The 26,105-nt window shown below is 39.5% G+C and overlaps 2 protein-coding genes across 6 annotated transcripts; one reads left to right on the top strand and one right to left on the bottom strand.

Annotated features, from left to right (window-relative positions):
* Positions 1-1,670: 1,670 nt before the first annotated feature.
* nkpd1 (NTPase, KAP family P-loop domain containing 1) lies at positions 1,671-20,394 on the top strand. 4 transcript variants are annotated; one of them, XR_014275730.1, is made up of 7 exons: positions 1,671-1,841; positions 3,774-3,837; positions 4,759-4,875; positions 6,309-6,637; positions 8,041-9,498; positions 10,237-13,125; positions 14,618-15,821. XR_014275730.1 is itself a non-coding variant. In XM_082527407.1 (6 exons), the coding sequence occupies exons 1-6, from the start codon at positions 2,121-2,123 to the stop codon at positions 10,522-10,524; spliced, it is 2,265 nt and encodes a 754-aa protein (XP_082383533.1). In that variant the 5' UTR covers positions 2,051-2,120; the 3' UTR covers positions 10,525-14,606. The 4 variants fall into 4 exon arrangements, 1 of the variants encoding a protein (XP_082383533.1); XR_014275729.1 differs by lacking the exons at positions 1,671-1,841; positions 14,618-15,821 and adding exons at positions 2,051-2,129; positions 20,333-20,394; XR_014275731.1 differs by lacking the exon at positions 1,671-1,841 and adding an exon at positions 2,051-2,129.
* On the bottom strand, positions 15,919-23,622 carry LOC309702808 (LIM and senescent cell antigen-like-containing domain protein 1). 2 transcript variants are annotated; one of them, XM_082527443.1, is made up of 10 exons: positions 23,411-23,622; positions 22,176-22,332; positions 21,962-22,028; positions 20,374-20,494; positions 20,042-20,191; positions 19,738-19,888; positions 18,218-18,310; positions 17,988-18,036; positions 17,775-17,850; positions 15,919-17,055 (listed from the first exon to the last, which is right to left on the bottom strand). In XM_082527443.1, the coding sequence occupies exons 1-10, from the start codon at positions 23,605-23,607 to the stop codon at positions 16,950-16,952; spliced, it is 1,167 nt and encodes a 388-aa protein (XP_082383569.1). In that variant the 5' UTR covers positions 23,608-23,622; the 3' UTR covers positions 15,919-16,949. The 2 variants fall into 2 exon arrangements, with proteins under 2 accessions (XP_082383569.1, XP_082383570.1); XM_082527444.1 differs by lacking the exon at positions 15,919-17,055 and adding an exon at positions 17,071-17,576.
* Between the last annotated feature and the right edge of the window lie 2,483 nt (positions 23,623-26,105).

The following is a 26,105-nucleotide window of genomic DNA, read 5'->3' as shown; positions in this document are numbered from 1 at the left end:
TAAGGAGTACTTTGCTGTAGTTACCTTTAGTGAAGTTGGGCTACTTAACCAGGATTATGACTTTTACTTCAGGAAAGGGTCTAAATATTTATGTCGCCACTTTACTTTACTGTATTTCTTTCGGATTCAAAATTTGAATTTCCTCCGTGCACACCGCCCTGCTCCACTTAAAAACTCTTGGAGACAGCCTTCCTCTTACAGTCCAAAGAACTGCATGTTAGGTTAATTCGTGATTCTGAATTGCCCATAGGTGTAGGCTGCGAGAGTGTGTAGCTGTCTTTCTATCTGTGATCTTGACCTTTCTGGGGGTGTATACCCCACCTCTCACCCTACGATGGCTGGGAGAGGAGTTCACAGTTTTGGAATGAGAGTGTGTTGGAGCCCGCTGAGATCCTAATGGGTATCGCTCTTTAAAGAGCTTCTGCAAAGATGACTTTTTCCAACCCTGGCAGCAGCCTGTGGAGATGAAAAATAAAGCCCAAAGCTTAAGTGCAAAAAAACTGCAATTCTTCTAATAACCACTTGGGATTGGCTCCCAATGTGAGTCAGTTCACATACACTCTTTATAGCAGAAATAAACATGTTTATTGCTGATACAAAAAGAGGTTTTGATCTCGCCTTCAAAACAACTCCACAGGTGGTAATTTGTGTGTGTGTGTTTTCCTTTTTATATTTTATTTATTTATTTATTTCAAAACTCATTATATATATATATATATATATATATATATATATATATATATATATATATATATATATATATATATATATATATATATATATATATATATATATATACATTATATTTTAAAGTCTGTCCATTGCCCAAGTGCCCATTAATCTTCATATAATGAGCAACAGAAGGTAAAATTGACTTTTCTGATCTCCTTCTCCGCTCCAATGAATAACAGGCCTATAGACTTGCAAACTTCTATAGCCATTTGTATGTTACTGAAGATAAAGAGAGTTAAAGATAATTCTTTTCATTCCAATCTTCTGTCTTTTTATATGCTTTAAATGCAATATCAGAAATGAATTCTGAAAGCAGCCACCTTGACATGACTTTCTGCCCAGTTCTTTTGCTGTAGTTTGTTGAAGGACTTGTAGCACAAGGTATACTGCGACACCAGATGGTATGAAGAGGCCAATGCAAAAAATTAAAATAAAATAAAGAAATAAAATATAAAGAAATATGGCAAGGGAAATTAAGCTTCTAGCTTGTTTTTCAAAGCTTGACTAACCAGTTATGTCACAACAAATCCTACTCCAGGCAAAAAGCTTTGGTGTTGCTGCTTTGGCATCGCAACTGCTTTGCATGTCAGTTCAGGCTGGGCAGAGCAATCCAGTCATTCTCAACCTGAGGGACTCTATACCAAGAAATTCAGCTCATGAATCATGCACACCCAAGGCTCCAGCATAAAATCACTCATTTTTTCCATTTTTTTCCACGAGACGAAAAAGTTGGACAGTTAATGCCAGGAGCAATTGCAAAAATAGGGATATTTTCTACCTTGTAATGCTTTCAGGAACTACCCACTTCACTCACATTCTGTGAATAGATAGGAGATTGGGAGCATGAGTTAGGTGCAAAGTAAAGAAGAATGGAAGAAATGCACACCTTAATTTCTCAGAAATAATTTCATCTTGCTTGTGACCTCATTTCCTGGAAACTGCCTAGCCTACAGAGACGGCCTCTCATTACCAGGTTCTTTTTTTCTAATCTTATTAGGGTTGTAAAGTTTTACAGCACAGAGGTCTTAGTGACATACAGTTCACCACAACTAAGCTGTTGCTGGCAGTCTTATTCTGTTTTACTCCAGACCACTTAAAACAAAGAACAGGTAAGCTTGTTTGTTTAGTACCACACTTGTAGCCAAGAATAATATACCATTCATTCTTTTATGGAAGCTTCAGACATAATTTTAGAAGTTTTAGGGCTGCAGTTTACATACTCTGATCGTACAATGAAAGTTAAACATTACTTCAACGCAAAACAAAGTCAGTACTGCCATTCTGTTTTCCACAGTCGATCTGATTCTGTTAGACGTGTGCAGACAAGAGCACAAGCTGAAAATATGTTGTTGGCAGGGAAAGCAACAACATAATAGCAATGCTAAATAATGACTCAGGTAAGCTGCTGACATTCCTGTGGACTAAAAGACAATGGCCTGAGGTCTCGTGTAAGTGCGTTACATTAGTGTCATTATCCTTTAAATGCCTTTCGACCAACACTTAGAAAAGAAGAAAAGATTCACTGAATTGCTGTATTGCAGCTCAGATCCTTTCATTGAATTAAATTGAATTGTGTGACTGATATTTGCATTGAGAGCAGTTGAACCAAACTGGCCAGGAAGTGCAGGTGCATCTTATAAGATTATATGTAGTAAATATAAGATTATGTGGTATCAAAGGGAACTGTGAGTTTATTTTTATTAGTTTATATTTATGGTTGGGCGGGGTCAATTTTCAGAAACTTTTAGTGAATAGTGTTGCAGATGTTCTTCAACAAGAACCCTCGAGGAAAGACGTGGAGGACGGAGACCGTTTCAACTTCAAGTCCTTCTCATAAATTATCAAAGAGAAAAGCAACGCAAGGATTTTCTATCAGTGTCTTAATAATGATTTATAACTAATCTGTGCAGTCATAGCAAATAAATGCTTTTGAAGATCTGAAGAGCTTCTGAAGTGAAGCAATGACGATGTGATTCAAGCGCACACTTCCTGCTTTAATTCCAGAAAATTAACTTTTTTGACCCCTCAGCTGTAAAAAACTGATGGGGTATTGATGTCGTCCTGCCATGGAACTGGACGGGCGGGCAGGTGGAGGGCGGCATGGACACCCAAGTTTGTGAATATGATAACTCGAGAAGGAGGCAACGTAGGATTTTGAAATTGATACCATAGGTGCATCTATAGTATAAATCAGACGTCAAGTGTTCTGAAAATCTTGCAAACAAAATCGAGGATGATGTCACCTTGGATTTTTAAATTGATATCGTACATCCATGTAATAGGATGCTGAGGGGGAATCCCGACAGCCATCAGAATTTTTTTTAAACTGCAGCCATTTTAATGAGCTCAGTAGGCAACGCCATTTTACTGCATTTGGAGATGACTCAAACACATGGTGTAATTCAAGTGGTCTGAGAGGGAACTAGACTAGTGCACTTTTTCTTGGCTCTGTTTCCAGCCTTTGTAAAGTAAACACTGGCTAATTTTTAACCTGAAAGAAGGACGTGTCCATGGCGCCGGTTTGGCTCAGTGGGTGAGCAGGCGACCATATGCTGTATGGCCGCAAAGCAGTAGGCCAGGGTTTGACTCCAACCTGCAGACCTTTGCTGTATGTCTTTCACTCTCTCTCCGCTTCTATCTACACTCTCTCTATCCAATAAGGGCTTAAAGTCCCAAAAATAACATCTTAAAAAAAGAAGGAGGACACGCCCGTGCTCATAGTGAAGGATGGGCAGGGGTCTATTTTGGGGCATTTCGTTGTCATGCAGTTTTTGATTGGTTAATTGTTTTTCTGTTTGATTTGTTTCTAATTTTTTTTTTCTCCCAAATTTCTTGAAGCTGAATTTTCACACTTTACATCGCATTTTGTTCACTTGTATTGAGGCACAATGACAAAACATGAGCTGTTTTCCAATATATTTAAGGACCTGACCATACATCTCTCCAAAAAGATGCCACAGTGGATAAGGGCCACATTGTTCATGGGGCAGCAGAAAGAAACCCCGCTGCACTGAGATCTCTGCTGTTTCTTTTCTTCACAGGCTGAACGAATAGTCTGTGAAAGCTGGTCTCACCAAACAATCATCATGAAGAACACAACAGAAGGTGATTTATTCTTTAATAATAACATATTTGAAGCTCCACCCCCTCAGCAGGGGTTCATTTTCAGTTTCACTTTACAAATGAGACATCCTCTTCGTGCATTTTTATTAATGCAGTGATTTACCACGGGCTAAGTGCCTCCATCCTCAGTTCTTTCCCTCTGCCCAGCTCATATAAAGGCCCTCTGGGCTTTTTTTTTTTAATGGGATATTTAATTTATTTTTTCCATTTATTTTTGTTGTTGTCGATGGTGTTGTTTTGTATTTGTGTTTGGTTTAATGTGCATACATGGCATTGAATCTGTTTGATATGAACAACTGTTTCAGTGTTTCTGCACTTTGCCTTATAGGTAATTCTCTCCATTGTAATTGCAAATAGTTTATTATTAATTTAATTACATTGCATTGGGAGCTCACAGTTTTACTGGCTAATAATGTCATCATTATTGTTTTCACCTAGACCACAGACTCCTAAGTAGTCCCTTTTCCTATCCGTAGCTTATCTTGGCATCTTTTCTTGACCAACAATCCATTCTTGTGTTTTACTAAGTTAGTAATTAAATATATTTTCTATTAGAGAAAGGTACAGTTACTTTATGTGCATGCCTTCATCCAGTCAAATTAACTTGAAATGGTTGGTTTGTTCCTAGATTTGTCATATTAAAAATTACAGTGGTTGATAGCAGCCTGTCCACTGCTGCTCAATTTTTCCTTCCCATTTTCTGAAATTCACTTCCGACTGGAGAACTTGTTTCCCCGGTTTCAGTTTGACTTTGCACTGATGTTCTGCAGTATGTCAAACAGTTTAGCAGCTTTGGATTACTTGGTAGGAATTGTGGGGACTCTCTGAATAAGACTTTACGTTTAAAATGCATGAGGATGTAAAATAAGAAAACCATGATGCTCTTTCTTTTTAATTTTTTAGATGACATATATGCATACGCACTGTCCAAGACACTTACAAAAGTCTCATCACCTTTAACTGTGGGACTCTACGCTTCATGTGAGAATCGAATCAACATGATCCTCAAACAAATGCAAGGTAGGTTTGTCTGGCCCAGCCTACCAGGCGCTAACGACAGGATGCTTATTTTGAAGACAAACACGACTAAATTCTCCGTGTTTTGCATGTAAATACAGTTTTGAATCTGTTTCTTTATCGCAGTGCCAACAGATGGCTGTGAACATGATTGCAGTGTGTAGAACTATAGCATGGTGACTATAAAAACTGCAGCTTTCGCAATAACGCTGTGGTGTATAACAATATAACATTTGCTAAACGTGCTGTTTTGTTTTTGTAATGAGTCAAAAAATAGAGCTCTTGCTTCCTCATATATGAACTGACTATAGGCAATCTTTTTCTCACTTTACAGACTGACTGAGCTTTTTTACCACACTTAAGCTGTTGTTGTAAAAGAGATAACATGACATCAAACATTCCACAAATGAGGACATAATCCTGTTGAGTATAGTTTGTATATGCAGGCATTTCAACATGTAAACAAATAACACGAGCAGACTTAATGAAGCAGGTTTATTAGAGTAGCATTTTTTAAAACGTAGGTGTTTTAAGGATTTGATACTAACATAAAATACTCGTAGAATAATGAAGCTTCAAAATGTTGCAGACAGATGATATACAGTGTTATTCATTAACTCTGTATATGATGGATTATTGTGTATATTATATTTTCTTGTAATAACCAGTAGACCAGTAGACATGTATTTTGTGGAGTAGGCATTCGACAGTGTCCCTCGGAGTGTCCTGTGAGAGGTGCTTCCGGAGTATGGGGTGTCTGGCCCATTGCTACAGGCCATTTGATCTATATACAACCATTGGAAGAGCTTGGTCCGCATAGCCAGCAATAAGTCGGACTCGTTCCCAGCGGGTGGTGGATTCTGCCAGGGCTGCCCTTTGTCACAGATTCTGTTCGTAATTTTTATGGACAGAATTTTTAGGCATAGCCAAGTGGTGGGAGGCTTTCACTTGGGTGGTCTCAGAATTTCCTCTCTGCTTTTTGCAGATGATGTGGTTCTGTTGGCTTCATCAGGTGATGGCCTCCAGATCGCTCTGGAATGGTTTGCAGCCGAGTGTGAACCTAATAGGACTTGTCCTTGTCAAATTAAAACAATGCTGAACCTTGAGCACCACTTATTAAAAGATTTAAGTGACTGTATATATACAGAGCCTGTATGCATACTTGTGTGGATCAGAGAAAATCTTAAATAAATTCAAACTTGTGCACCCAGTTTTTGTTTTTAAAATCATTAAAGATGAATGCTGTGCTTGTTCCACCCTGGAAAAATAACAGTTCAGAGAAACTATCAAAAGCCTTAAATTACCATGACATTCAACTCTGTGACCACAACTCTGTGCCAAATAACCATATTTCTGCCTTTATTAATATTATTCTTAAATGTAACTCAACCATCAGATACCTGTGTCAGTATTCTATTTGTTTTGTGTATTTTCAGTGTACATGAATTCAGAGGCTTCAAGGATTGAGCAGGAATATGCAAAAGGATCCAGGCCTCGTTCGGTTAAGCCTTCATTTACCGGCTTTTTTGCACTTATTGGACGACTGCTCTTCTACAGGCCAATCTGGACAAAGGAGAACCAGCAGGAACGAAACGTCAGATTCATTTATGTGCATTTCAGTGCTTGGCATTTTGCCGGTAGTGACCTGCTTTGGGCCGGTATAGCTATACGGCTGATTGAGGCCATGCAAATGAACTTTGGAAAATTACAACTTTTACTCTACCGTGTAGCTCAACATGATGAAGAAGAGGAAGTCAAGAACAAGGTTTGTCTCAATAGAGCTACATTTTTGTCTAATTGTTGAGAGCGGCAGATTATTTGCAAAATGCTAACATCAACCTGCTAACATGGTCCTACTGACAATTTGATCCGATACAGATACCAATATTTGGTGATTTAAAAATCTGATATTCCTATATATTGGCCAATATTTTTTTTCATTCAGAAACACAAAATATAGATTTCGCTAATATAATAACATAATGTGTAGCTATTTTTTTACATACACTCCACCCGACTCTGCTCATACTATCTGCTTAGTACAATGTTTCCCAACCACTGTATGTGCCACAACAAATGATCAGGTGTGCCTTTATCTGGTTCCACCTGATTAGTACTCTAAGTGTACTCCGTGAGTAACGGGCAGAGCAATTACATTCTCTTCTACTAGAGGGCAGTACAACTTCCTGCTCTAATTAAATGGGTTGTCAACTGCCAGTAAAACAGAAGAAGACGAAGATGAAATTACATAATAGTCATGCTGTGAGTGAGACAATGCAGTGTGCAATAGCAATAGATAAGTATTTGAAAAGAGAAAATAGACAATCTGACCTGGGTCCAGGAGAAAATTCTGACCCAAATTAAGGCCCTAGCATGAGTGGTGGTCAGTAGAAAGCAAAAATGGTATACGGCAGAAAAACCAAGCCAATTCGTGCCGTGTGATTTTTCTAATGTGAAATATGTGGCGTGGCTCCAAAAGGTTGGGAAACACTGGCTTAGTGTATCTGTGGCATTCCAAAATGTGTTGTCAAGTTCCAGAGTGCCCTCTACTGGGCAAACTATGCAATGTCAACACTCACAACATTAGTGGAGGGTGCTTTGCGCATCCTTTTTACTTTTTTTAATTTTGCTTTTTCAACCATTATAAATCTCGATAATGACAAACGTGCCAATAAAATCCGCTTGACAATAATTCTAGAGGTTTATAACAACAATCTTTTTTATTCTGATGTTATAAAGATCATGTTCAACATAGTCATATCTTAGTTAAGCCTGTAACTATAAACCAGACTTTTCTATGCTGTCTGTTTTTAACACTGGTAGAAAGAATTCCCAAGAAAAAATGTTAACCAGAAGGTGTGTTGGTTTTTGAGACCAGGTAACTAGTTCTGTAAACTGTCGAGTCTCATGAAAGTAATCACAAAAAATGTTTTGACCTGATCCATAGAGGCATTTAAATATCTTTACCAAATTCCATCAATCTAGCCAGTAGTTCTGGAGATATTACCCAGAACCAAAATGAGAAATAAGACCTCATGGTACAGAAAATGTAAGAACATGAACCTCATTTGGCAACTCTGAATCCATGTTTAAAAGCATGATAATAATGTATGTATATATGTATGTTTTTCTCTATTTTGCTTTGTTTTTGTTTTAAAAAAAACTCAGATTGTGGAGGATGGTCCTAACCACTGGAGTTCCAAGAAGATTTGCTGCTGCCCACTGTGGCTTTTTCTCCTTTCCCTTCTGGTGGTACCACTTATCATCCTGATTATCCTGTTAACGGTTGGCTTTCCCAAATTTGGACTGAAACCAGATGAGGAGGTGGATGACAGCAATGGCCAGGTGGGTGTGCTGGAAGGCCTGGCAATTGCCACATTAGGGGTCCCTGCAGTGAGCATACTGAAGTTTATCATTCTGATGGGGAAGAACTTCATCTTCAGCCAGACACTGAACATTAAGAGAGGGATGGACAATGAGCGGCTCAGTGGTCAGTTGGGCTTCATGAACGAAGTCAGGATGGAAATGTGGTGTTTGTCCCGCTTCATCCAGTTTATGGAAGTGTTCGAGAGGAGAAGGATCCGAATCGTGCTGAATATCACTAATCTGGACCGCTGCTCTCCTAAGAAAATTGTTGCAGTCCTGGATGCTATGAACATTTTGCTTTCAGATGAAGAGAGCCCATTTATTTCCATTCTTGCTGTAAATCCGGAAGTCCTTGTAGAGAAAGTGAACTTTGCAGATGGATGCTTGAGCAAAGAGGACAAAGCATATGCATTGCTGAACAGCATAGTGACTCTGCCCTTCACAGTCCCACCACTGTCCAATGATTCAAAGCGCAGTTTACTTTACAGACTTAGTAGCAAGTCAAAAATTCAAGAGGATTCTCCCACGGTTGAAGTCAAACACAGAGGAATTCCTTATTCCTACGATTCCTCCAATTCGTCTCTAGAGAAGGTTACATCTGAAGCAAAGGAGATGTACCCTCTGATCAATACAAAAGCAGCAATGCTGGATATAAAAGATGAACTAGATAACTTAATCAGAAGCATCCTAAGCAGCAATGACAGGAATCTAAGCAAGTACATGCTAGATGATGTCATGTCAATGAGAAGAGTGATCAACTCTATTCGAGTAACTGTGATAATCATGAAAGCCTTAAACCTAGAGCTTCCTCAACCAGAATACATTGCAGCATGGGTGATCCTAGCCAATCACTGGCCCTGCCGACTCAGCTGGATCCTCCAGTGTGTGGAAGATGCTCAACAAAGGGCAGATATTGATGGTGAGGCTGGGCCCAGCGATTATGATTCAAAGACCTTATGGCAAGTCTTCAGTGTGTCCCAAGCAGAGCTGTATGTAATGAGTGGACAGATTGAGGACTTCCTGGAGCAGGATGGAGATGCTGAGCTGTTCGAAAATCTTCTCAAAGTAGATTTCCAGTTCAAGGTAAAAGACTTGAAGACATTTGAAGCAGCAACAGTGAACCTAGATCATTCAATTAAGAATGAGCTGGCTCACATCAGAGGGACATCCAGGCTGAAAGATTCTGGTTGGATGAGGAACCTAGCTCCACTGCCAATCACAAAGATCATTAATATGAACACCGAGGATGTATGTAAAGAGGTAAGAAATTCCTTAAAAGCTATGTTCTGTAAGATTTCAGTCTTGGCTGACCTCTCGTGACATCTTGAGCAGCTGATTTTCAGTAATGCATAAGAAAACACACCTGTTCAGACAACTGGTTCAATGTGGTTTGATAATAATGAAGAATCAGTCAATAAATACCCCTTTTCTTTTTTTTTAATCAAGTCATATATAACCTCAGTTTTTCACATGGTGCGACACTGGGCTAGGGTAAAAGGAGTTTTACCTGAAAGATTAGAGTTGTGTTGCCTGCCTGCAGCTCTTCCCCTAATAGCTCACTTTATTGTACCATTACTCAGATGCTGTATAAAAAAAAAGCAGCACAGTAAATAAACATTTTGCAGAAGCGTTTCTAATGAAGGCTTGCTTTTACCACTTTGTGATAAATACACTGAAAATCCTGACTGCAGCACGCAGTATTTTCATTAGAAAGAACTTTATAAGGCACAGATATGATGTAGAGAGAATGAACAGCAATGACACTGGTGTGATAAAATTACCAACTGTAATGAGTATTTAATTGCATGCACCATTTACTATCCTTCCTGCTTAGGTTGACTGTAAACATTTAACATTGCTATATAGAGGGAAATGCTAAAACGTAGGCTAATTACGCTGAAGGGCTTTTGCTGAAAACAAGCAGTGTGGTGTTATAAATCAATTAAATTATTTCAGGAAGGATAATATTGCTCAGTTTCACATTTTCTTTTTTCCTAGCTGGAGAGGATGCGATACCCCAGTAAGTACATCGACATTGTGAAAAGCAATGACCTCAATGGGTCAGCGCTGGTCTTCGGCGATGTGGAAGACCTTAAAGACCTCCTACAAATGACTTTTGGTGAATGGGCAACATTCAGACTGCACTTCTTGGGGTTTCCATCACATCTGCGACCACAGTACAAAAACATGGCAACAATACCTTCTCACTCTAAAAACCAGTTATCGAAATTCCACCCTCAGGTTTCTCATCATTATCTGTCTAATCCCAATCTGGTTAACATGTAACATGGAGTCAATCTGTCTCCAGGAATTTTTTTGTGCACATATAATTCTAACATGTTTATACTGCTGAATTAATTAAAAAGCCAGAAAGGGCTTTCAAATCTATATGCTATGTGAAGCTAGCTAGCAGGTAATTAGCAGGTTATAGCATAAAGGCTAAACACTTGTTTGTCACAGAACTAATAAAACCCGCAAATGACTTTTTCATATTCCCAATTTTGCATAGATCAAACAAGCAGTATGCCTCATGTTTATTAGTTACTTTGAGAGCCTTACATTTTTTTTTAGCAGAGCTAGCTGTTTTCCCTTAGTTGCTCCTGGTCTGTTTCCTGTGCCAGCTTAATCACGTTTCTGGCTCCAGCGCCTTATTCTTTGCACCCAGACATGGGTTTGCTATAGATTCTGGCCAGAAAGAAGATAAGTGTTTCCCCAAATGACAAACAAGCCCTTTATGTCCCCATTATCTTATCTGATTGCTTCTGATTTTATTGATGAACTCTGCTTTGTTTAGAGGTTAGATTATTTACTACAGTTTGTCAGGAAATCATCTGTAAACCAGTTAACTGTCCCCCACAGACCTCTTCTTGAGCAGGCTATTTGTGGCTTTTCCATTACAGTAAGCTGAACAGTACCACTGTGTTTAACATCTCAATCTGAGTTAATGGCCGTGTCACTCAACGCTGTGACTTCTAAACTCCTCTTCAGTTCTCTGCGAGATCTCATTTGCTCTCTCCTCAAACATGTTCGACCTGTTCTCCACAGTGCTCTCGTGGGATTTTAACTCTTCACGCCCTGTACTTTCACCTGCTGCTCGGTGCCGGGCTGAGCCATTAATCTTTAATCACAATGAATTGCCTTCCGTTCGGTTGTGCTTTATTTGTAATGAGTAGTCTATCTGAGCTGGATAGTTTGAGTGTATCACTTTATCCTAAACTTTTTGTTAAATACATACAGTTCATTAGGTTTAGGACGAAGTAGCTTATGGAAACCAACCGCTGACTTGTAGCTCAGACACAATAGATTAAAAACAGCAACAAGGAAAAGTCAGTGGTTTGGGTCATTGGGCTCTTTCTTTTCTTTTTTTGCTTTTGATGACCAATAGCAAGTAGCTGCTGCAACCAGAGGCTCAGTGTTGCAACATGCTCAACCTGTGGAGGACTGCATTTGTCCACAAGGCGATTGCACAAGTCACCTGATGGGAAGCAACCTGTCTCCAATCAATGACTGACTCAGATTGAATGCAATCACTCTCAAACAGACTGGTTGAAGTTTACAAATAATTGTTATATAAATGCAGAGAGATTGCCAACACATTCATCATCAGCTGATAAGCACAAGTCATCTGCATTGGATCTTTTTGCAATAAGGGATTTAACTCAGCTGCTTGCCAACTGGTTGTATTCTAGTTATGGCCCTGTATAAAAAAATAGGTTGTCATTTTGCAGTTAAATTGCTGTCTATGAGCAACTACGTCACTGTTTGTGGATGAAATTATATTTCTATTTACAAGGATCTGGTTGGACTCTGAATAGAAGAAGTGAATGTGCCTTTCTGTGTATGCAGATGGCAACAGAACTGCAATTTTCTCCCATTTATCACAGATTGTATGCATGTATTTGCCAACTTGACAGCAATCAGTCACAAACTGATGCAGACTGAGAGTAAACTGACTTGATGCACCAAAGTCACTCTGAGGACAGCGACTGACTGCAAGTGGTCAAAGCAATGATTTCAAAGACAAGATCGGAAAGTCATTGCACACCATCACAATAATCCCAGTCGTGCTAAAGTGTGACTGTAGCATTACAACAATCATACAACAGTCAGGTGTGAATATATCATCCTAGCTTGTTTACACCTTATAAAATTTTAAGTAATGTATGAGTTAACATTCATGAAAGACTTCATTTCAGTCTAAAGCAGCCACACTGCGGTTATTCAGGCATGCCTTATTCCATAATAAGGACCACATTTGTTAAATAGTAATTGAGCAGTCTGTTAAACATGAACTCTTTTTAGTAAATTCCTTGTCAGACCTTACCTAGAAATTAAACTATTTAATTTAGTGTAACCGAAATGAATAATTACGCTCGTAATGTCAATTTGAGGAAGATGACTTGAGCAAAGCTAACTGTAGTGTTGCCTAGATACCATTTCAATGTCATCTGCTCCAGTGTCAGGTGGCAAATGTAAAAGTAACATAATGAAAGCTGTGAAGAGATTTTACTAATCATTATAATGTATTTATATACTAGGGGTGCAACGATATTCGTATCGATATTGAACCGTTCGATACAGTGCTTTCGGTTCGGTACGCATATGTATGAACAATACAACATTTGTAATTTATTTTATCAATTTTCCTTCTGACGATGCTGTCTGTGTTGAGCGCTCAGTGAATCTGTGTTCGACTACTCTGCCTAGGCTGCACTGTCGAGCGCAGATCCACTGAGCGCTCCACACAGACAGCATAGTCAGGAGGAAGAGCACAGGGCAAGCTAGCGAGACAGAAGTTAAGCTCTCAGCAACATGGACCTCCCCCACTCTCATTCAGATCTGGCGTTTGGAATTATTTTGGTTTTCATGTGAGGTATGACCCTGAAGGTAAGCGAGTCATGGACTAAAGTAAAACAGTATGTTGGATGTGCCATGCAATGCTCAATTACATTGGTGTGAACTAGTGTGTTAGCGCAGTTAGCTCGTTAACGTGTTGGCTGTCTAGCCCCATGCACGGAGCGATCGGCGGTAGCTCGTTAACGGAGATTTGCCGTGTTGTGGCGCTAAGGTCATTTCAACGAGATTAACCTGAAAGCACTAGTGGGAACACAACGAATATGACTGCACATTTACGCCGACATCATCCTAGTGCAAAGACAAAAACAACAAGCATGCTACTAACTTTAGCCGAGTCATTTAGACAGCTGTTAGCACATGATTCTCCTTATGCTGCTGAGAATATAGCCCAGAAGAAGCGGATAGTATAGCTTTTATTTTGGAAAGAGCCATTTCTCTGTAATAAACTCTCTTTTCCAAAGATGAGTGATTCCTCAATCAGATACAGGGCTTGCAATATCGCTAGCCCGACGTCCCGGAGCTAGCGATTTTTTCAGTCGGGCTACAAAAATCTATCTCTTCCCTGCCCGTGGGGCTATTGTAGGAAAAATATATGTCAATGCTTTTGCATTCTTTCAGAAATGTAGCTGGGTAATTATGTCATTGGCATCGGTGAGCCACTGTCAATATGTGACATATTGAAGTCGCGTTTGAATTTGCGCTTGTTTTTTTGCTTTCACTTTGCAATCGTGCAAACTGTGTATAGAGAGCGACAGCACTGATCTGTGAGTGATGATAATTTGTGCACCAATTCCTCTGACATCGTCTTATTAATTGTTAGCTTACTATGCAAACATGACAAGTGAAATCTCCTGCAGCAAGCTTAAACATGTGAGAGGTTGATCGCAGAGAATCGCTGAGCTTATGTGAGTGCGTGTGTAAAAGCAGCAGGAGAAGTTATGACAAATCAGACTATAAGGCAAAAAGAAAGTGCAGCTTTATGGTTTCATGGACAAAAGAATTTCTGTGGCTGCAATATGACGAGCTAAATAACCAGGGCTGCACATAAGTGGTCCGCAGGTGCGCATTCGCTGTCAAAATAAAAAACACGCACAAGGGTTAGGGTTAAATTTAAAAACTGTACTTTTGAGTTAAAATATATATTTATAATTTTAATAAATGACAAATTAAAAAGGCATGAACATTTTTTTGTATCGAAAAAATATCGAACCGTGACACCAAAGTATCGAACCGAACCGAACCGTGAATTTTGTGTATCGTTGCACCCCTATTATATACCTTATTGTAATGTAAGTTAAACCTTTACATATTTGTATTGTTACTGTCTTGTTGGATTGCCCTTTTTATTGTGTATTATAACATTTATTCTATACATGGAAATCTGTGAATGTTGAAAATGATCTGTTTAAAGTGCCTATGCCACAAGTTTTAGAAACTTGTGCTATTTTATAAACTGAATATCAGAAATGTTAAGAGAGGACTCATTTGAACTTCTTTTCTTTTCTTTTTTTTCTTACCAAAGGATGAATCCTATTGCTGTTGGTGAACCCCATCAACTCTGGCACCGCCAGAGGGTTTTTGCTTTGACATCTAAAATTATATTCCATGTCCCACAGGAACTGCCACCAGACTTCAGAGTATTTCTAGTCCCAGGGCAATGTATTCAAATGATTTTAGTAATTCTATTGCTTTTCATTCATTGTCACATTCAGGTTCACTTTGGTGGTGTAAGAAACATCTCAAATGTTATTGGATCATTTGAAGGTTTGTGATATTAACGTCAACATCAGGATGAACACTCACGGAGGTCTCGCGGTGAATTTTACATGTATTGCGATCATTACAAGAACATTTCATTATTTAATTATTTAATAACTTTATCAGTGACAAAATATTTGTGAATGGGAGTAACATTGGTTTTCATCCCATTTTCATTGTAACTTGTGATTTACTCATATACTCAGCTCATCTACTAATCAAAGTTTGATGCTGTTTTGCGCTTGTTAGTTTATTTATGTCACATCCTGTCCGGGAGCTTTGCAATTTGAATTGCGAACTGAATGCATGGTGGTGCCAAACACATTTAGACAGTTGGATTTTAATTTTACACCGTCTGAAAAAACATGAACATGTTTGGCGTACATACACTCACCTGTCCATATTGACATGATAGCATAACGCAGTGGATGCAGATTTTTTTGGCTGCACATCCATGATGTTAATCTCCTGTTTCACCACATCCTAAACCTGCTCTACTGATGAGATCTGGTGACTGTAGAGTACATATAACATTTTCATTTTCAAGACACCAGTCTGATGTGATTTGAGCTTTGCGACAGGGTGTGTCATCCTGCTGGAAGCAGCCATCAGATGGGCGCACTGTGGTCATAAAGGGACCGACATGGCTAGCAACAGTATTCAGGTAGATAGTGGCATTTAAGGGCTGTGAAGTTGGTACTGAGGGGCCCAAAGTGTGCAAACAGAATATTACACAACAGGACACCACCACCAGCAGACTGCAACTTTGATACGAGCATTTTGATCCATGCTTTCTTTTCTTTCATTTTTTTTTCCACTTCTAACCCTACCCAGACCAATCTGGCACCAACAACCATGCCATGTTCAGTGTCACATAAATCACCTTTCTTCCCCATTCTGATGATCGGTTTGAAAACCAGCAGGTCCTCTGATCATGTCTACATGCCTAAATGCTTTGACTTGTTATCATATGATTGGCCCATTAGATTTTTGTGTTAATTATCAGCTAAACCAATGTGCCTAAAAAGTGGACAGTGAGTGTTTTTGAAATAAAAGTCACGATAATGTATTCAGAAATACTTTATTGATCATTCATCCTGATGGTAAACACTGAATATATGCTGCCATAAACTGTAAACTTTTTTTTTTCCCCCCCAAAGTATTTCATCATTCGAACAAATGCAGTTTGTTGTGTGGCACTTAATTTTTCGAAAAAGATTTGCTGTTGCCAGCAAAATGCTGACACGGCAAAATATTTTAAACAAAGCAGGTTAAATATTCAGCTGAAGGGTCATTTCATTGGAAATCCATTGAAGAGTTTTTCACAGGAAGACGCAAAATGTTAATTTGTCTATAGAAAAAAATATATCTGATGAACATTTACCGTACGAACAACCTTACACAGCCACACACAATGAAGGCATAGAGAGCATGCTGACAACACTTTAAAAGACAAGGCTCGGATTCTGTAGTAGCAGCACCCTCTGCTGTTCCCATTTCTCCCAAAGGCCCAGTTTTAGTCATGTAATAATTCTCTGAATAGCCTGTCGGGCTGGTACAGAGGTGGTGCCAGAGACTATGCAGCTGTTTGTCCCAATGCAGTTTCATTAACACATAATGATGAAAATTGCTACTAGCTCCCAAAAATAACAGCTCATTTAAGATTTTGTTTTCCCCCCAAAAAGAGGCACTGTTACAATACTCTGAGGAACACAATGGTCCCCTTCTAATGACTCACACTCGTTAAAACAAATATAGGAAAGCATAGCACCACATTATAGTCATATTACATGTTCAAATATTAAAGGCACAAGTGTAAAGATCAAATTTTGTTCCTTGTATTTTTCTACCTTACAAGAAAATGATCACTTTGGCTAATTTAGGAATGTATTTAAAAAAAAAAAAAAAAAAAAAGGAAAAAGCTAAAAAGCACATTAATGAAGCACATTTATGTAACGACCACAATGGTTTAAGTTTCTAATATTTATGTACCGATTAAATGCCAGGCTCTTGTTGTTAAGCAGTAGTTCCCCTGGATATTTTACCACCACATACATCACAGACAAAAACATCCAGGTTGTTTGGCCTGAAGCAGCTCATTTGGACTCTGCCAGCTTCTTGAGCCTTTTCTTGAGCTCCAGAGGAAACTTCTCATAGCACTTTTTACAAACAGGCTTCATGTCAAACTCAACAAACTTGTTCCTGCAAAGAGAAAGGATTAAAAATAAATAAATATATAAAATCACTGCTGACCAGATACAACAAAACATCTGAACCTTGCTTTTTTTCCCCCCTTTTAAAAACCCATCGGCTGTAGTGAAAATAAGCAGCAGTTAATACAGAATAAGTACTGCAGTCCTACTAAAGCATCAGCTGAACCAAACTCATGCGTAAACATGTACGCTTTAGAGGTTTTGCTCAAACACCACTCACACAAAATAACTGGCTTTGCAAAATAAATAAGAAATAATAACATGCCACACTGTCGGGGGGGGGGGACAACGAGCACAGCACAAATAAAAGTAGTAAGTAAGCGATTGCACCAACCAATCGATGGAGTGGCGAGTTGTAAAGAATAAGATTTCTACTGACAGACAGCAGACTTTTTCTTGCGCTCTTTGGCATCGCGCTCACGTCGGGCCAGGCGGCGTTTCAGCTCCTCGGGCATGCGGTCATAGCAGTGCTTGCACACTGGCCTCAGGTCAATTTCAACAAACTTATCTCTGAGTTACCACAGACGCAGCAAGTGAAGCATGTAAGAGAAGAAATTGGAAGAGAAGGAAAAGAGCCAAAAGAGGGAAGAGTTGTCGGAGGAGAAGTGAATAATACGCGCGGACAAATGTTAGGACTCGATGCAGAGGTGTTGGAGAAAACTGAGGACGGCGACAATCAGCTGGCTGTAAATGAGCACTTCAACTTACTTGAGAGTGAGTTTGGTGTTGCAGGTGGAGCATGAGAAACAGCTGACACACCAGGCCTTGTTGAGAGCGGACACAACTGGAGGGATAAAGATGTAAAATATAATAAAAAATGTGGACAAATCTTAAACATGGAGCTCCTCTATCTTCAAGCAGCACTTCTTAAAAAATAAAAAACACTGCACTGATTACAAGCTTTATCACCCTGATACTCACCATCGCCTTCAATCACACGGTTGCAGTGATAACACACATCACCGAAGAGCTTGAGAACAGAGAAACAAGGAGATTAGGCGTTTATCCAGCAAACACAAATTCTTTTATGTGCTGCTGGAGTAAGAGGTTAGCGCTGCTGTTTGGGGGGGTTTTCTTGGTTTTTTTAGACTTCACTGTCGTGTTCTCCAAAGCCAAGATTGTACTTGCAGAGCTGTGTTTTTCTTTCTTACCTGGTTATAATGAGTCTCACAGTATGCCAGCCCTTTTCTCTCATAATGGCGATGACCGAGGAAAGGCTTTTCACACTTGGCACACACAAAATGCTGCAAAAAAGAGCAAATACTGCTGAGGGTTAAGGAGACCTCTTAAAAAATAAAAAAACCCAGAAAGCATGCCAACTTCTCTAACGGTCAGAAACATGAATATTACATGAGCAGAGTATGTTTACTACCATATACAGAGACCACAGAAGAAATGGTTACTGGAAGAGCGCTACCGCTATTTTACGCCGTTTGTTTTTAAGATGCGGTTATCTCTCACTGTTGTGGAGAAACTGCCGGTGGTGTGCACGGAGTGTTTTTAAAATTCTTCTACTTTCCTGGCACTTGCCAGCTAAACTCCTGAAGTGGGTAGAATCTAAATTAATTTTGGCTAATTACCATCTTTAGCATTAAATTGAGTGCTATACGCCGTTGATAGCTTTTTGAACAGTACAAAGCTCAGCAGTCTCCATACAGATAAACACACAATTCGATCTGCCGCGCTCTGCCTCCGGAGAAATAAGCTTTTTAAAAGCGCTCACATCTCTCAAATTAGCTCACTTACAGCATTTTGGTTCCAAATTGGATATTTAATTAACTTAATTTTCTTATGCATAAGTAAGAGTAACTAAATATGAGAGTCATTATAGATTTTTATTATGCTTTTGAGGAAAGACTGTTTTGCACATAAACTTAACAGCTACAGCATTAAAAACACCTCGAAAAAATCTTTGAATGACTCTGGTCATGGACGACTGACCTCTGGATCGGGCTTCTCCCTTACGCTTGACTAGACTGGGATCTGAGGAGTTTGGATAATAGGGGAAGACTTTATTCGTTCCTGATCCGTTTGTGATGTATGGCACAGGATACCATCGTGCTGGACAGAATGCAGCTGTTCAGCAATGCTGTTGTGTTGGAAAATCTTGCCAGAAGCAAAGGTTTTCCAACAATGCTTGTAATGAGATGATTGATGTTATTCACTACAGCTGTCAGTGGTTTTAATGCAGTGGCTGAGCAGTGTATTGCGAGCAAAGAGAAGGCGGCCAGCATGACGTCAGACACTATTATGAACTTATCATTAGTCTTTGAGACATTCCTGTATTCTGACTTGTGATGTTAATTTTATAGAAGCACTTGTGACACTCACATAAGTTCTGCCTGAATTACTTTAATATGATTTTTTTCATATAATAAGCAGTTAGGAAGATGGATGGATGGATGAATGGTTTTGTCATTACTTTGTGTTTAATGGCCTCTTTTGTAAAGCTCCTACTCTGCAAGGAGGGAAAAAAAAAATCATCTATCACCATTTCTTTTAAATAAATATCAAATCAGGCTCACATCAACACGATTCCTGCAGCAAACTCCTAAAATCTTTGGCTTTTCTTTGAAGGAGCAAGCTGCTTAATCAAAGCCATGTTACCCCTGATTTCTTTTGCATGACTGTAACTTTGTGTACATAAACAGGCCCGTTCTCGTTCACGAACCTCCACATGCCACTGCTTTCCCATGGCATTGACAACACGCCCCTCGATAGGTCTCCTGCAGGCACCGCAGATGGGTACACCCATCTTATCGTGGCAGGGCAAACAGTAGAGCTCTCCTTTCAGCTCCCTGGCATCTGCTGTCAGCTCCCTCCTGTGCAAAGGGAAACAATGAAATGCATGATGAGCTGCCGAACACAGGCTGAACACACTAATGAAGACGGTCTTTCTATGAACCTTGAATGTATTCTGAAGCGTGTGGGCGGTTTTCTGCACTAAAACCCTGGTGTGGAGTGAGAAGACTGACCCGCAGTTGGTGCAGTTGAAGTGGTCCGGGTGATAGGGGTCGTTCTGAAAGATCAGTGGCTGCTCTTCGATGATGGCATGGCACTTCTGGCAGATGTACTTGCCCAGGCCTCTGGCTTTTTCGCGGTTATGGCACGGCCGGCACAGGTGCCTGAGGTAAATGGGGAAGGGATGTGAAGAGAGATCGCTGCAGCTTCAATAACTGTTTTGACACCCTCCATCATAGCTGTTTTGTTAGGATGCAAAAGCAATCGAGTCAGCAGCTTGACGTGTGTAACCACCTGTTTTACAGGCTGTCACTGTCTTATGACTGTAATCAGATGGGACGCTTACCTGCCAGCATTCTTGACAAAGCCCACATCTGCAAGCACAGCCTGGCAAATGTCACAGCAGAAGCAGTCGGGGTGCCAACTATAGTTCATGGCCTTGATGACACGACCAATGATGAACTCTCCTGAGGGAAACCATATGTGAGAGATCAGCCTGAATCAATCCTAAGATTGACTTTCAATATTTGTTGGGCCTAGATGTTATTTTACATGATGTTGTTTTTGGTTGGTGTACAGGAACACAATTATACAGTTTTGCAACAACACACTACAATATTTTCTATATTGTTCTCTTAGTGACACTTAAAATAAGACTACTGTTAAATGCCTTTTAATTTTCTGCATAATTAAATTAACAAAGACTGTTTCCCTTGACATGGATGAGAAGCACTTGAGTTAAGCTTATGGGATAGATCCAAGATGCACTAAAAGGCATCTTGGATGACCTAAATACAAGCGGGAAGCTCTAAATAAAAGTATAAATAGCCCTAAAGCCCAATGTGGACACACTGGGATCTGATCTAAACAAGGACCAATACAGAAAGTGAGGCACAGTAAACAGTGAACGCTTTAGGAGACGCTACACATCATGTGAAAGGTCTGTTGCATGAAATCTGAGCAGAAAATTATCCACAGGGGTCGTTATGTGCCAAAAAAAAAAAAAAAGTGCAGCATGAGCACATCAGTGACAGCAATAAATGAATGAATGCTTAATTAACCACACAGACAGTTTATTTGAGAAAAGCTAAACAACAGTATGGTTTCCACCAGTGCACTGCGAGCCTAAGAAACACGTCAAGACACGGGGGATTTTATTTATTCCCCACTTCCAACATGAAGATGAATATGTATATACTCCTGCAGGAGGGCACGGTTTACATAGAGATGAATGATTTAGCCTGAATTGATTAATACACTTCTGTGCAAGGATATCAGTTGAAAAGACAGAACAGTTTTCTTATAGTTTTTTTTTTTCTTTTGTGTGACAACAGATAATGCGGACTGCATTCCAGTAACACCCTTAAGCGAACTTAACAGCTGAAGCTATTCTCACATACCCTGGAGGGATGGCTCAACATAGGCCTGGCAAGGCAACAGGCTTGTAACACACTGGTGGAAACCCTACAACTATCAGGAAATAAAAATGAGCCATGCAAATGTTATAACGCAATAACGTTTGAGCTTCAGGAGTCCAGCTGACATTAATCCGCTTGTTTGCATTAACTACGGTGGGCTGAATCATTCATTCCTATGTGTGAAAAAGGTTAACAGTTATATGGTGCTCTCCGGCTGGTTGAGCCTATGTTACTTCCCCATGGTCCCTCGCTCTTCTCCCATCAGCAGTAAATGAAGTAGCAGTTTGTGCCACACAGTATTAGTGTTAGCCACCAAGCCAGAAACAATGAATTAAAATCCCCACAGAGTACCAAAAAGCCAAAACAAACCACTCCTACTGTTGTTGCACTGAGTGCAAATGGTTTTTTTTGTTTGTTTGTTTGATTGATTGATTGACTTTCACCATGATTTAGTCCAGTTGTCACCACAGAACACAAGTCTAATAAAATACCAACTTGAAGCCATGTAACACTCACCACACTGGTGACAACAGGGAGCAAAGAGCATCTGGAAGTCATGTTCACAATATTTCCTCCCTTCAAACTGTAGACAAATAATAATTTAAAGAAAAAAAAAGTCGTTATATAAAGAAAAGGGGACAAATATTTCCACACATGTTTATGAGCTATACACACTGAGCTTTGTACTGATGTAGTGTAAAATGAGCAGTGACTACTAGAGGATGTCTACCTCGTAGAACAGCCCCTCTGGAAACTGCTGGAAACACTGGGCACACACGAAGCACTGCTCATGGTAAAGCTCCCCATTACTGTTGACAATCTTCTCAGTCGGAGCGAAGCCGCTCTTGCATCGCTCGCAGGCTGCACTGGCCAGGGCATTAGCAATGCTGTTGCATGAAACAATAACACATACATTAGGTCTGCAACATCCTCTGACATGCAGGGCTGACAAATGACTGCAGTGCAAGTTTAGACTAGTGTTTATCATTTCTCACATAACTCCTATATCATCTCCTGAACTTCCTTCATGCAGCTGTCACCATGGAGAATGGAAATAATATTTGAACCCACTAACACTATTACTCACTGCAAAGTCATCACCTAATTTGGTAACAGCACAGAACAGTCAGGGGTTTCTCTGGCTGCAACTTCCCAAACACACAACCACTCTACATAGATATGTATATATAATTACTGATACATGTGACAACTAAATTATCTCACAATTTCTAACATTATCCTTTACAGTACTATTTACATGTAAATAACTAAAACGAGTCACTTATCTACGCACTATATCTGCTGCCATATCAATCAAAGACATGTCTAGATATATATGGTTGTTTGTATACCCTCCTGTTGTTTATACATTTCTATTTTATAGTTGTTGTTTGTTTGTTTTACTGTTTTAGGAAAAAGCTATTTTTAGCCTTTTGGTCAATAGTTCTACAATTTCAAATAAATAAGCTTAACAATTTTCCTAATTATTACAGTATTACAACTTTCTGACATTAATCCAGGGCACATGAGATACATTTATTTATTTTGTAAATACCAATAAAGCGCTGTGAATGACTGAATGATAAAAAAATTATGTGAGTTTTGAAAAAGGAGCTATACAAATAGCGAATACAACTAACTTAGCATGCTAGCCGTTGGCACCGTGTAGCATAGAAAAAACTAAGCTAAGTATGTGTAATGAAATCCGCAAACTCCGCAGAGTAATCTCTACACTTTGTTTGCCTTGTACCAAAATGTGGGGTGTGGTGATAATTATACTTGTGTTGCGATAATTATACTGTTTTGAAAAGCGTCCTATCTACTATAGAGAAGCGATGAGCTAACTTCTCCCCAGAGGTTGGCTACGCTGGCAAGCTGTTAGTGTTAGCCTGCTGGCTTCCAAAGCTAACGGGCTATTTAACCTCTACGCGAGTTTATGTTTACGCTACACACACAAAAACGTACCTGCCAGGCATTCCAGCCACACCCAACATCCTTGAGAGTAGAGCACCTTGAAAGAAAACTGTTATAAAGCTAACGTGCTCGATCGTTTCCCCAAGTAAAGCAACTTCAGAGAGCTCTGCTGCCCCTCCCAGCTGAGGGGGACTATCCGGCGGCAGTGACTCCGTCCTCCCACGGTGGGAGTGACCGGAGAGCAGCATCCGCCTAACCTCGACTGAGTTTATAGAGACACGACGTATTAAGTTACTGCAGAGCTCCGTGCATGCTTCTCATATATGGGTACATAAAACCATATTTAGAAAATAAATGTTCATTTAGGATTAAAAATACAGAGGGTGTTGTTAAATTACTTTCGTGAAGTGTGTGGTTTAATAATTAATACAAGAAACGAATTTAGTAAAATGTCTGTGAAGGTTCAGCAACTTAAAGAAGTCCAGACGCTTTTCTTTGCAAGCTCCTTTGACAATTTAGTAAAATGAATTTCACTTGCAAAATGAATTCACAAAAGAACAGGACACTGAAGCTACAGTTCGCATGGGCTCATCAAAAGATTCTATAGCAGATTCCCTGGTCTGATTTATCTCAGTTTCTGCTGCAAAATTCAGTTGGTAGGGTCAAAATTGTGTAAAAAAGAAAAAAAAGCATAGATCCATCGCACTTTGGATCAATGGTTCTGGCTTATTTTGGTGTTGGTGTCGAGGATATTTTCCTGGTGTACTTTAAACTCTTTAGTTGGATTATTGCTGGCCATGCCCATCAATTCATGACCACAGTGTACACATGAGTTCATTCATTGTCATTGTCACAGCTGCCAAAATCGCAATTCCAATTTAGAATTAAGATTGTATTTTTGTTTTCTCCCATTCGTTATAGGTTATCTTTAATATTGAGTCTTTACTTTACAATATGAAGTGTTTGAGGCAACTGGCAGGGGCGCCACCAGGGGGGCACCCCCAAAATTTGCCGCCCCAGTAGTGTGCCCCAATGTTTTTAGTGGCCCTCATATGGCCATCCCTATGAAAAAAAGCTGGAGGCGCCAGGGGCACCTGATATTGTGAACTGGCACTATTTAAATAGATAAAAACACCAATTACATGGGTAAAGTTTATAATTATACATGTGTTAATGCTCAGAAATGTACTTAAGCACATATTTGCACATGAAGTGAGTAATTTAAAGAACTTTAAAGAAAGTTTAATCTTCCCAAACTGTGGATCTTGAACCAATAATCTGACTTCATCGGCTCTTAGTCCACAGCTCAGGAGCTCAGAGCATTTCCTGTTTAAGAAATATCACTTATTGTCCTTTTAAATCCTGAGACCTAAAAATTTAATTAGCTGTGGCTGAAACACGAGACAGCACCGCAGGTTACGTCTTTTATCTGATTTCACTTAATGGAACTCTTACTAGATTGTGTCCTCTCTTGCTCGTGTCTATTTTTATGTCTTCATGTTTACTGCTGTTTATAAAGCTGCTTGAAAAGCACTTGGCTTGGAGGTAATTGCTGCATAAATAAAGTTTTGCTCGCTTGGTAATACACTTTATTCCTTTTTTCTCCAGTTTCCTCGCAGGGATGTTTGAAGTGTAATTTAACCTTTTTCAGCATCTTGCATAGCAAAATGAAAACGAGGTGACTCGCAGCATATGCATTAGCGTGGGCCTATTTGTGGTGGTAGCTTATTTTTAAAGCTAGTGATATGAGTGATTAACCTGCTCTTCTTAATAAACCTTTAGCCTTTCTAAATAAGATATTTTGCACAGACTGTCAAATAGAGGACAAAGGATAGAGAGAAAAGACTTAAAGAGGGCTAAATATGGATTAAAGAGAATCCAGTAACAGTCTGCTCCTAATTAATACATTACACTCAGGGTATCCTTAACAACACTGCATTTCATTGCTCTCAGAGAGTTATGATAGCATCTTATGAAATCTATACTCACATTTCTCTCTGATTTTGTAGCACAACAGCAACATTTTTTCTAACTTTAAAATAGGCGTATAGAATAGATACCTGCTCGGATATGTGTGCTTGTATTATCTCTCCTAATGCATTTAATATACACATAAACCAACAGCTTAGTGAAATGTCTTCTAGTATATTTTACTGTACATAGCAACCATTTGCACATCATAAAAATGGACTTTTTCATATTATTTTTGCTTGTTTTATTTATACACTGTCTTTTTCTTCCTCATTTGGTCTCATATGGGCAGCACGGTGGCACAGTGGTTAGCACTGTTGCCGCACAGCAAGAAGGTCCTGAGTTCAATTCCACCTTCAGGCCGGGGTCTTTCTGTGTGGAGTTTGCATGTTCTCCCCGTGTTTGTGTGGGTGCCCTCCGGGTACTCCGGCTTCCTCCCACCCACCAAAGACATGCAGCTTGTGGGGATGGGTAAATTGGATAATCCAAATTGCCACTAGGTGTGAATGGTTGTCTGCCTGCCTCTCGCCCTACGACAGCTGAGATCGGCTCCAGCGCCCCCCCCCGCGACTCTGAATAAGGATAAGTGGAAGCGAATGGATGGATGTTCTCATATATCTCTAATGCCTTTTTTTTTTTTTTTTTTTCTTACTGAGCTTTGTGCTGCTGTAACTTGTGAATTTCTCCAGTATGGGGATTAATAAAGTCTATATCTATCCAAATACCTCACTGAACTCTGAATATGATCTTGAAACAGTTCAAAGAACTTAAATCC

The sequence above is a fragment of the Aulonocara stuartgranti genome (genome assembly GCF_965226115.1).
Source record: "Aulonocara stuartgranti genome assembly, chromosome: 1".
Taxonomy (NCBI): Eukaryota; Metazoa; Chordata; class Actinopteri; order Cichliformes; family Cichlidae; genus Aulonocara; species Aulonocara stuartgranti.
This window is presented reverse-complemented; position numbering and strand designations above follow the sequence as displayed.